The following is an 11,638-nucleotide window of genomic DNA, read 5'->3' on the forward strand; positions in this document are numbered from 1 at the left end:
GGAGTGCTGATGCATAGGGGCACTTGTACCCCAATGTTTATAGCAGCACTCTCAACAATAGCCAAATTATGGAAAGAGCCTAAATGTCCATCAACTGATGAATGGATAAAGAAGATGTGGTTTATATATAGAATATGGAATTCTATATATATAGAATACTACTTGGCAATGAGAAAGAATGAAACCCTGTCATTTGCAGCAACGTAGATGGAACTGGAAGGTATTATGCTAAGTGAAATAAGTCAGAGAAAGATATCATATGTTTTCACTCATATGTGGATCCTGAGAAACTTAACAGAAGACCATGGCGGAAGGGGAGGGGGGACAAAAAGTTACAAACAGAGAGGGAGGGAGGCAAACCATAAGAGACTCTTAAATACAGAGAACAAACTGAGGGTTGATGGGGGGGTGGGGGAGAGGGGAAAGTGGGTGATGGGTATTGAGGAGGGCACTTGTTGGGATGAGCACTGGGTGTTGCATGGAAGCCAATTTGACAATAAATTACATCAAAATAATAATAAATAAAGTCTCTGGTCTAGTTGTTCAATACTGGGCATATGGCCCAAGGCCCGCTGTTCTGGCTGGCTTCAGATAATATAAACAGGGATCTTGCACTGTGTGATTTGAAGAAGCACTCTTGACCTAGTTCATCACTTCAAGTAATTACATTTCCAGAAAACTAGAGGACATGGCACAAATTCTCCCATCCCTGAAAGGTCCCTAATCTTTCCTAACCTTTTCCAGTTCAGAATATATAAGGGAGGTATTGATTTACATATTAAATGCAAGATGAGACATAATTCAGTACATTGTTGTACTTAATATATAAGAAGATGGAACAAATTAAGGGTCATTAATCACAAGAAGTAAATAAATACACATCTGTTATTTCTCAAACAGCTGGTCTTGGCTACTAACACATACAAGATGCCTGCCTCTTCCAGAGAAAGGCAGATACAACTACATATGGGTACACTGTCACGGATGTTTGCAAATACTACTGTCTTGAAATGTGCCTTTACTGGCCCAAAGTGCCGTAGTTAACTGGGTGTGGCAATACAGTTGCCTACCCAACAGCCATTTGCCCCTTACCCACATACAGAATCCCAGAGAATTCCTGGTGGCAGTGTGCCAGCCTTAGGGAATTAATCATGATCCTCTTTGTTGTATACTCTCTCCCAGCCTCCCCTGTAACTTGGGGTGGCTCTGTATGACCCCAGATCTGGTCAATAAGATGTGGGGACTGGAGTGTCAACAAAAGAAAGCCTTCATTGCCTCCTTCCTTTCTGGTTGGGTCACTGTTGGAAGGATGTGATGCCTGAAGCTGCAAGAGCCTTCTTTAAGACCACGAGCTGACTAACACAAGGAGGAAAAGCTAACATGATTACAGGAATATATGTTTTATAAATTAAGGTCATGTGGTACATACATACAGTGAAATATTACGTAGCCATTAAAAAAAAAGGAATTCTTGGGGCGCCTGGGTGGTGCAGTCGGTTAAGCATCCGACTTCAGCCAGGTCACGATCTCGCGGTCCATGAGTTCGAGCCCCGCGTCGGGCTCTGGGCTGATGGCTCGGAGCCTGGAGCCTGTTTCTGATTCTGTGTCTCCCTCTCTCTCTGCCCCTCCCCCGTTCATGCTCTGTCTCTCTCTGTCCCAAAAATAAATAAAAAACGTTGGAAAAAAAAATTAAAAAAAAAAAAAAAGGAACTCTTGGGGCGTCTGAATGGCTCATTGGGTTGAGTGTCTGACTCAGGTCTTGATCTCAGGGTTGTGAGTTCAAGCCCCGCATTGGGCTCTGCACTGGTTGTGGAGCCTACTTAAAGATAAGTAAATACACCAGGCTCTGTTCTGACAGCTCAAAGCCTGGAACCTTGTTCAGATTCTGGGTCTCCTTCTCTCTCTGACCCTCTCCTGCTCACACTCTGTCTCTCACTCTCAAAAAATAAATTAAAAAAATAATTAAAAAATTAAAAAAATAATACTGAATGAGTGAATAAATGAATGAATGATTGTTTTAAAAAATTGGGTGCCTGGCTGGCTCAGTCAGTAAAGCGTTCAACACTTGATCTCACTTGAGTTCGAGTCCCACAATGGGCATAGAGCTTACTTAAAAATAAATAAATAAATAAATAAATATTTCCAAACTTAAAAAGAAAAGAAAAAAAAAAGCTCACTTTCTTCCTCTTGTGGTATAAGGATATGATACCTGTGCAACCTAGCCAGATATGGCTACAGGAGGGAACCCAAGTAAGAAGCTAACAAATGGGAGGACAGTGACAAGAAAATTAGAAAATGGATCCTTTTGTTATGTCATTAAATTCTGGATCAAAATGAACTTTTTATTTTTGAGAGAGAGAGAGAGAGAGAGAGAGAGAGAAGGCAGAGAGAATCCCAAGCAGCCTCCACGTTGTCAGCACAGAGCCTGATGTGGGGCTCAAACTCACAAACCATGAGATCGTGACCTGAGCTGAAGTTGGACATTTAACTAACTGAGCCACCCAGGTACCCCTGGATCAAAATGAACTTGAAACCCATCCTACCTCTTGACTTTTCAGTTACATAAGCCAATAAATCCTCTTTATTGGTTAGCTAGTTTTAGTCAGATTTTGCTACTTGCAATTGAAAAAGCCATAAGGCACGTTCTTCTCAGATCCAAAAATCTTCACCTCCCTACCCTTTCAATCATTCACTCCATGGCGACTCAACCTAGTTCCTGTCTTCCTCTATGTCCTTTGAAATTTTCATCTCAAAAGCACTATTTTCTCCAACTACAGCTCTGAGATCTCCAACCATCTTACTTCTTCAACCTCATTGAGACTCAAGCCTGTTAGTGGCTTTTTACATTCTCTCAATCTAATAGAATTTTTTTTCCTTTTTTTCTTAGTTGTTTTGTTTTGTTTTTTGTAAGCTCTACTATGGGGCACCTGGGGGGTTCAGGTGTTTAAGCTTCTGTTGGTTTCAGCTCAGGTCAGTTTCATGAGTTTGAGCCCCATGTTTGGCTCTGCGCTGGCTGAGTGGAGCCTGCTTGGAATTCTCTCTCTTCCTCTCTCTCTGCTCCTCCCCTGCTTGTGCTGTCTCTCTCAAAATAAATAAACAAACAAACTTAGAAAAACAATTTAAAAAGTAAGCTCTATGCCCAACGTGGGGCTTGAACTCACAACCCTGAGATCAAGGGCCACATGCTCTACCCACCGAGCCAGCCAAGAGCCCCTAATAGGCCACTTTTATACTCACTCCTCTATTTGGCCTGGACCACAAACCCTCTTTTACTCAGACTCTCAACTTCCTTGCCTCTGTGTTCATCCATCATCCCTACTCCACAAAACTGCAACCCATTATCATGCCAGCTGCCTCTTTGCTCTGGCTCAATCATCCAAGCAGCCGAGTACTGTTGGAAAGAGGAAGTAACTGCCTCATGAATTGGGCAGATCATACAAATTCATGATCTCCTAGTACACCCACCCTCCATGCTGCTCAGCAAGTTTATGTAAGAACACAGACTAGGCACTCAGTAAATGTCAAATGAGTATTTGTGAATGGTTTCCAGGAAACTGTCTCCCACTTTTCATAGCACCTATTTCAAACCTTCACTACTGTCTCAAGCTATCTCTTCCTACTTCCTTTTTTTTTTTTTAATGTTTATTTATTTTTGAGAGAGAGACAGAGTGCAAGCAGGGGAGGGGCAGAGAGAGAGGGAGACACAGAATCTGAAGCAGGCTCCAGGCTCTGAGCTGTCAGCACAGCACCCGATGAGGGGCTCGAACCCACAAACAATGAGATCATGACCTGAGCCGAAGTCCGACGCTTAACCGACTGAGCCACCCAGGCACCCTATTCCTACTTCCTCTTCTAGCAAATCAATCATCTCATATTCTAATACATGGCAAAAATACATGGGATCTCTCTCCATATTCCTAATCCCCAATCCATCTCCTTATCAACTTACTAGTATCAGTGTCCATTCTTGACTCTTCCCTTTCAGTCAGATAGCCATACATTTTACAGATAGTTGAGTGCCCAGTACATGCCAGGCACTGTACTCTGCTTGGCTCTGGAAAGTGTATGTGTGTTGGTAGTGAGAGGTGACTGAGACTTAAAAGACAGAGGCAACAACCTAAGAAAAGGCAGCATGACACTGAAGATCTGAAAGATAGTAGGTGTGGCTGGTACACCACTGCTGGGTTTTGTGGGCCAACCAAAGATTTAGTCTTTATCAGAATACATGGATGGATTCTAGGTAGATGACATGATCAAACGCACATTTTGAAAGATCACTCCTCTTATTAAAGCTGTACTTACCTATGTTAGTTTGTTCTCCGTCCTTCCCAGTAGCTAAAAAGATTCCAAATAGATTCCCAGGCCCTAACACAGACCTAGAGTCAGAATCTTTGGGGGCAGTCTGGAAGTCTGTCTGTTTACAAAGCTCCCAGGAGATGCTGAAGAACAGCTAAGTCTGAGATCCACTGTCTTAGAACATTAAAAAAATGAAACTTAGCATACAAATTTATTTTTCTGCTTGTATCTTGCATCTAGTCTGGGCCTATAAAAATGGGTCTTGGAAAAGACTATAAACTACCCGTCTACCATAAAACATTCCTCTTATCCTCCTTCTTTCTATTATGGGTTACCATGAATACCACTTCCTGGTCAAAATGCCAAAGGACCGAAGATATTTTTCTTAACAAATTCTTTCCCATTTACATAGGAAATAATGTTCTCTCTTCCTAAATGATTATACATCTTAACACATTAGCTAGTGTTTAAAGAGCTAGTTAAGCTCTATGGGGTGAACCCACAATTACAATTAAGCTCTACAGGGTGAACCACAATTATTCAAGTAACTGAAGATCTATAGTGCTGTGTGATTCCTAAAGTTGTTCTATTAGGGTTTTGCTTTTTTTGTTTTGTTTTGTTTTTTAGAGAGCATGAGCAGGGAAGATGGTCAGGGTTGGAGGAGAGAGAGAAAATCTCAAGCAGGCTCCATGCTGGGGCTCAATCCCATGATGTTGGGATCATGACCTGAGCCAAAATCAAGAGTCAGACATTCCACCCACTAAGCCACCCAGTAGCCCTGTGTTATTAGGTTTTTTAATGTGCATTTTTCTTTTAAAGATGTGCCCTTCCCAATTATGTTCAAACTAATCTTAGAATAAATATGCAATAAAAAAAACATATTAGTCACATGCTACACAAGAAAAAACAGATTTGTCACAGAAAATCCACATACAGGCTGTATAGATCACTTATGCCGAGTTAAGATCATGATCAGTTCAGTTTGCATTATTTATGATTAAAAGACAAGAATAGTACAAAAAATGAAGGACAGTCCTCCAATCTGTTTGCCAAGAGTCCTCATCTTTTCTCTTTGCTCTACTTCTCTATAAAGCAGACAAAAATGCCAGAAAGTCAGATGATGCCATAACTGCTTTAACTTGGCAAAATGCCAAAGAAAGCTACAGACAGACCAAGAGGAAGAGGGAAAAAAAAAAAAAATCAGATAAACTACCTCCTCCAAATCAACTACCGCAGACATTTTGAAGGACACAAAAAGGCATCTGTAATGCAGTTCTTCCCCAGCCTTGTAACCAAACACTTACGACAAATGTATTTCTTCTTGCTCCATCTCTTCATGCCTACTAATGATCCTTTACGGGTATAAAATGGGGAAATGCCAACTATTTCATATGTTGGGAAGATTAAAGGACATTTATTTCACGAACGCTTATATGCTACTTACTCTGTGCCAGGCTCTTCTATTTTACAGATATTAACACATCTAATCCTCCCAACAGCCCTATAAGGTAGGTACTACTATCCTTATTTTACAAATGGAGGAACTGAGGCACACATATATAACTAAACTTGCTGGAGTTTATCAGCAAATACCTGGCAGAACCTGGATTCCAATCTAAGCGGAGTAGTCTTGAGCTCATTTTTCCTTAGCTCCCCCTTTGCTACAGGAGATAATTTAGCCCCTCAATTGAGCAGTAAGGGCTTGCTGGACGCCTCCGGGGATAGTTGCTAATATCCCCCCCTTCATCATCATTGTGGTTTCTGTTACACTGTGGTTCTGTTACTCTGTTACAAGAGTAGTACTCTTCGGAGCAGCTTTCCCCAACCAACAAACACCACTTACTACTGCCGGTGAAGTTCATTTAGGCCTCACCCTCCCGACCTCTTAGGGGCTTTCTACTCTGATCCTCTGTCTGCACGCCCACGTAGCCCCAGCCTCCAGCACCAATGGCGCGGCCACGACATTTACTGACTCGGGGCCTGACTGGGTTGGTTCCTTCCCAGCATGGGGGGTGGGGAGGGTGCTCTGATACTGGTGTGGGTAATGAGATGTCCAATGCTGGCAGAGGTGTCACAGACTGAAGGGCTGGAGGGCTCAGCCCTCCAATTCCTGGCGGACCCGTGAGGTCCCGATGGGGTGCCGGATGCATACGCGTCCGCTGTATGGAGAAACTTCACCTCAGGAGAAACTGAGGCAGGAGACCAGGCTTAATTCCAAATCTTAACCTATACTTCAACTACCAGCTCATTTCCAAAAAAAAAAAAAAAAAAAAAAAAAGGAGGAGGAAGAGGTAGAAGAAGGTGAAAGAGAAGGAACAGAAGAAGAAAAGAAAAACTTTGAAGGTACTCTTCCAAGACACACAGCAACTCAGTAGCCTCTGCTCTCTACCAAATCACAAGAGTAAGAGAAGGAGACCGCACCCCTCTCTCCCGGCAATGCTTCCCACTGTGCCTTCCATCCAGCCGGCAGCGGCTTCAGCCTTCCCCCCGGTTCGGCGTTCTCCCACCGGCGGATCAAGGGAAGTATCCCAGCCCACACTAAGCGGGGAACTCACGGCTAAGCAAGGGAGATATCCTGGCAGGAGCGGGGGGGGGGGGGGGGGTGTCGCACGGTTTTAGGGTCAGGGGAGGGGTCTGTAAATTGCTCATTGCCTTTTAGGTCCGGAACAAGAAGGGCGCCAAAAGATCTTGAATCACCAACCGCTGCCACCTGCCGGAAGCCACTGCTTGGGCGTGTTTCTCCAGCTGGAGAGAGGCATATCCCGTGAGCTCGCGAGCGCATCCCGTGAGCCCGCGGGCGTTCGAGGACTACGACTCCCGGCATGCTCCGAGGCCTCTGGGGTTAACCCTTCGGGACCCGCAGCCTCCCAGCGCCCCGCCTCCGCCCTTACCTGGATCCCGCAGGGTGAGTTTTTGGCAGCTGGGGAGGGATTCTTTCCTTTCATCTTTCCTTTCATTTAAGCTTTATTGAAGGTGTGCGTGTGCGTGTGTGTGTGTGTGTGTGTGTGTCTGTGTGATTGTGATGTATTCTGGAAGGGTGGGATGATTCTGATTTTTCTAAAATGGGACAATGTTCAGTAATGAGATTCAGACGCATTTTTGCAAGTGGAAGACCGGGCGCCAACTCTCTGAACCCCAGGATCTACGTGGAATCACTATCTTCCTCGGAATGCTGCCTAAATCCTTTTCTTCCTTACCCCTAGAACAAAAGTAGCTAGCAACACCTCCTGTATACCTATGGCCTCTGACTTAGACCCTACTCTAGTGTCCCCAGCAAGGTTTGGAAGCTAGCCCCAGAATCAGGGTTTTTATTGTCCCTTTGGTTGGGAGATGAGTACCCGTGGAGCCCATAGGACCTCCCACATCCTTTCAGATTAAAGATTTTAGAATTTAGGCCCTTTGGGTCTCAGGGCCTACCCTTCCCTTCAGGTGCACCACAGAGTCCCTGTAGGTTCAGCAGGCACCCTGCCTTTGTCTGACTTGCATAACCATGAGCTTGTGGAAAAAGGTATGGGTGGTGGGCGTTAAGCCAGATCCTGGCCCCCACCCTCATCCTTAAGACAATCCTAGGAACAGGAGACAATGGGGGTGTCACACTCCTCTTTCTATTACTATTCTTTATCTATATTGTGCACAATTACAGTTCTGGGCTGGGAGGGAGGGGGACAGGGACTGTAGGTATTGGGGATTAATAGACTGTGGGGTCAACTACCCCTACTCCTCATCGGTGGTAAGAGAGGCTTTTTTCCCACCTTTTACTGCTCTTGGACCCCCCCCCCTTTTTAAAGATTTTATTTTTAAGTAGTCTCTACACCTAATGTGGGACTCAAACTCACAACCCCCAGATCAAGAGTCACATGCTCTATGGACTGAGCCAACCAGGTGCCCATCACAGACCCCACTTTAACAATTCCAGTTCATAAGGCCTCCCTCCCTGCCTCAGCCTTGAAGAGTCTAAAGCTACTAGAAAAAAGGGCTACTCTGTGCCAGGGGGTTGAGGCCTGGAATGCCTGGATTCCCTTTTTTGCTTCACCCCTGTATCAATGTCTGTCACTGGCAAGCATCCTATCCTTATCCCAGAGGTTAACTCCCCCATTCTGGGCAGTTTCTGGCTTCCGTCCCCTGCCCCCAAAGGGGCCATCGTTCTGGCCAGCATTTGGGGCTGAGTGAACAGAAAAGAGAAGACCTTGGGGCAGGAGTCCTGAACCATAGGAGTCCAGGACAGGCCAGCATATCTCTCCTCTATCTCACCCTCCCCACCGCCAACTGGCTCCCTGCCCCTGCCCCCGCCCCTTGACATCCCAGACTCCCTGGCTATTTAAACAGAGATGGGTGCCCCCATCGGCACACTGTCCTTTGGCCACCGGACATCATGCCTCCCAAGAAGGATGTTCCTATGAAGAAACCAGCAGGACCCTCTATTTCCAAGCCTGCTGCCAAACCAGCAGCAGGGGCTCCTCCAGCCAAGACCAAGGCTGAGCCAGCACCAGCACCAGCTGTCCCTCCAGCCCCTCAGAAAACCCAGGAGCCCCCCATCGATCTCTCCAAAGTGGTGGTGAGTCCCAGGAAAGTGAGGAAGGAATTTGGAAGGGGTGGTACAGGGTGGGAAACAGCCTAGGGGATTGGGGTATCTGGAAGATAGGGAGTCAGCAGCATTGGAATGATATTGGAGATTCCTCTCAGTCTCCCATTTGGAAGCATCAGGCTTATGACTCTGATGTTGTCTTTGTTGTTCTCTCCCTATAAACTATAATGTGTGTGGGTACATGCACACATGCATACACACACACTCTCTCTCTCTCACTGACCCCCTTGCTGGAGGCAGGGATTGTGACATGGGGAACATCTGGGTTCTGAGGACAATTTCAAGGTGAAGGGAGGGAGCTGCTGCCTGTGCCTGACTGACTGTTCAATTCTAAAAGCCACAGCTCTGAACCCCAGGAGGGAAGGCTGAAAAGGACAGACTTGTTAGACAATCACAGCTGGGGGCCAGGGGTAAATTTAGCCTTTGTTCAGCCCCCAGTTATGTGAGGGATGCAGGGCTCAGGGCACTGGAGGGAGGGGAACAGGTGGCATGGGATTAACCCTGTTCCCAGGAAACCCTCCCCCCATAATTCCTCCTCTTGGGATTCTCCCAAGGTCCAGAGCTGGGAATGGGACTGAGGTGGCTGGGCTCCCAGCCTGGTCTCTTTGGGCCCCTCCCCAGAAGTGGCTGCCAGTTGGTTGGGAGGAGTGCTGGAAACAGATTGAATGAGCCCTGTCATCCCTCCTCACCTGCTCTTTTCTTCCACAGATCGAGTTTAACAAGGACCAGCTGGAGGGTGAGGAGAAGCTGGTCCCTTAAACCCTACTGTCTAGTCCCAAGCCCATGGTCAGATCCTTTTTCTGTTCCCCTAACTCCGGTCCCAACCTTAAAACTTTCCATGCTAGTCGTCTTTGTGTCTCCTATTCTGCCCAGCTTTAGCACATAGTTTCTGAACCTACTTTCTGTCCGGGGGGTGGGGGGGGGGGTGGATGGGAACCTCTGGTCAACACTGACCCGCTCCTTATACTTCAGAGTTCAAGGAGGCCTTTGAGCTGTTTGATCGAGTGGGGGATGGCAAGATCCTGTATGGCCAGTGTGGGGACGTGATGAGGGCCCTGGGCCAGAACCCCACCAACGCCGAGGTGCTCAAGGTCCTGGGGAATCCCAAGAGTGATGGTGAGGGGGATGCCTGGAACAGTGCGAGTTTTCTTTTTTTTTTTTTTAATTTTTTTTTCAACGTTTATTTATTTTTGGGATAGAGAGAGACAGAGCATGAACGGGGGAAGGGCAGAGAGAGAGGGAGACACAGAATCAGAAACAGGCTCCAGGCTCTGAGCCATCAGCCCAGAGCCCGACGCGGGGCTCGAACTCACAGACCGCAAGATCGTGACCTGGCTGAAGTCGGACGCTTAACCGACTGCGCCACCCAGGCGCCCCCAGTGCGAGTTTTCAATGTGGTGGTGGAACTGAGGAATGTTGGCAAGGTCGCAAAGGATGCTGGGGTGGGTCTCTGGACTTAAAAAACTGTCAAACACAAGATAGAAAAACATCCTGGATGTTGAACAGAATGAAAGCCTTCGTGGTGGGAATGGGAGCTGGGTCCAAGGTGACTCTACAGTGACCTCTCCCTCCCCTTTCTAACTTCCAGAGCTGAAGTCCCGGCGTGTGGACTTCGAAACCTTCTTGCCCATGCTCCAGGCGGTAGCCAAAAACCGGGGCCAAGGCACATATGAGGACTACCTGGAGGGCCTTCGGGTGTTTGACAAAGAGGGGAACGGCAAAGTCATGGGAGCAGAGCTCAGACATGTCCTCACTACCCTGGGTGAGGCAAGGACCAGAACTCCTGTGGGTTGGAGAGAAGGGGGTGGACCAAGAAGGTTAGCCAAATAGGCAGAGCCAGGGAAGAATAATGGTCCTGTAGGTCATGGGCAGAAGACTGGGAAGGTCAGAGGGGGCTTCTTCCTGCAGAAGGTAAAGTGAGGGTAGATGCGGATGCCTCCCAAAGGACAGAGGAAAGGGGATGAGCTGATTTTCTGTTGTGAAAGAGATGCTTGTGCTCTGTGACTTGGTAGCCCCTTAACCCTCTGGAATTCAGTTTCCCTCTGTCAGGGCTCATGCAGGTGAAATGGAAAGCAAGATGGAGGAACACATTCAAGGTGTTAGCATTACAAGGAGAGGATTCCTTCGGGGTTCTGTTGCTATGAACCAAGTATTCAAGGGTGGGAGAAGAGAAGCTATCATCCAGAAGAGAGTGGCCTGGTTTGGGAGGGAGGGCAGGCACTAAAATGCTGTGTCTGTGGCTCAGGAGAGAGGATGACCGAAGAGGAGGTGGAGACTGTTCTGGCAGGACATGAGGACAGCAATGGCTGCATCAACTACGAAGGTGAGGGGACAGGGGAGAGGAGGCAGAAGGCTCGCGGTATGTGGATGGGGGGACCAAGGGCCTGGATTATCTAAAATCAGATGGATTATCCAAGGGCCTGCTTCTGAACCCCTCTTGCTTCCTCTCTGCAGCCTTCCTGAAGCACATCCTAAGCGTCTGAGCTCTACTGGTACGGCCCTCCCACTCCGACTGGGGAGGCAAGTTTCCTATCCTTCCCTCAGTCTGGGTAGAAAAGTAGGGAAGTGCGTTTTCATGTCCTGGGGCGCGAGCGCGACAGGCCTTGGCAACTTTCATCTTTTTCCACAGATGCAGTGGGGCCAGACACTGCCCCTCCCCCCCTTCCCCGGTAGGCGGAAGCACGTTCCTGCCACTGGGAGGCCACCTATTGTTTCAAAATAAAGACACAGTTCAACCCTCCCTTGGCGTCCGACTCT

At 47.2% G+C, this 11,638-nt stretch overlaps 1 protein-coding gene across 3 annotated transcripts; it reads left to right on the plus strand.

Annotated features, from left to right (window-relative positions):
* The first annotated feature begins 6,300 nt into the window (after nt 1-6,300).
* Nucleotides 6,301-11,615, plus strand: MYL6B (myosin light chain 6B). Of its 3 annotated transcripts, none has more exons than XM_047865811.1 (9): nt 6,301-6,639; nt 6,956-7,201; nt 8,623-8,851; nt 9,590-9,617; nt 9,854-9,997; nt 10,470-10,643; nt 11,127-11,204; nt 11,336-11,401; nt 11,511-11,615. In XM_047865811.1, the coding sequence occupies exons 3-8, from the start codon at nt 8,669-8,671 to the stop codon at nt 11,362-11,364; spliced, it is 636 nt and encodes a 211-aa protein (XP_047721767.1). In that variant the 5' UTR covers nt 6,301-6,639; nt 6,956-7,201; nt 8,623-8,668; the 3' UTR covers nt 11,365-11,401; nt 11,511-11,615. The 3 variants fall into 3 exon arrangements, with proteins under 3 accessions (XP_047721767.1, XP_047721769.1, XP_047721766.1); XM_047865813.1 differs by lacking the exon at nt 6,301-6,639 and adding an exon at nt 6,683-6,697 and having other exon boundaries at nt 11,336-11,373; XM_047865810.1 differs by lacking the exon at nt 6,301-6,639 and having other exon boundaries at nt 6,944-7,201.
* The last annotated feature ends 23 nt before the right edge of the window (nt 11,616-11,638 follow it).

The sequence above is a fragment of the Prionailurus viverrinus genome, chromosome B4, assembly GCF_022837055.1.
Source record: "Prionailurus viverrinus isolate Anna chromosome B4, UM_Priviv_1.0, whole genome shotgun sequence".
Taxonomy (NCBI): Eukaryota; Metazoa; Chordata; class Mammalia; order Carnivora; family Felidae; genus Prionailurus; species Prionailurus viverrinus.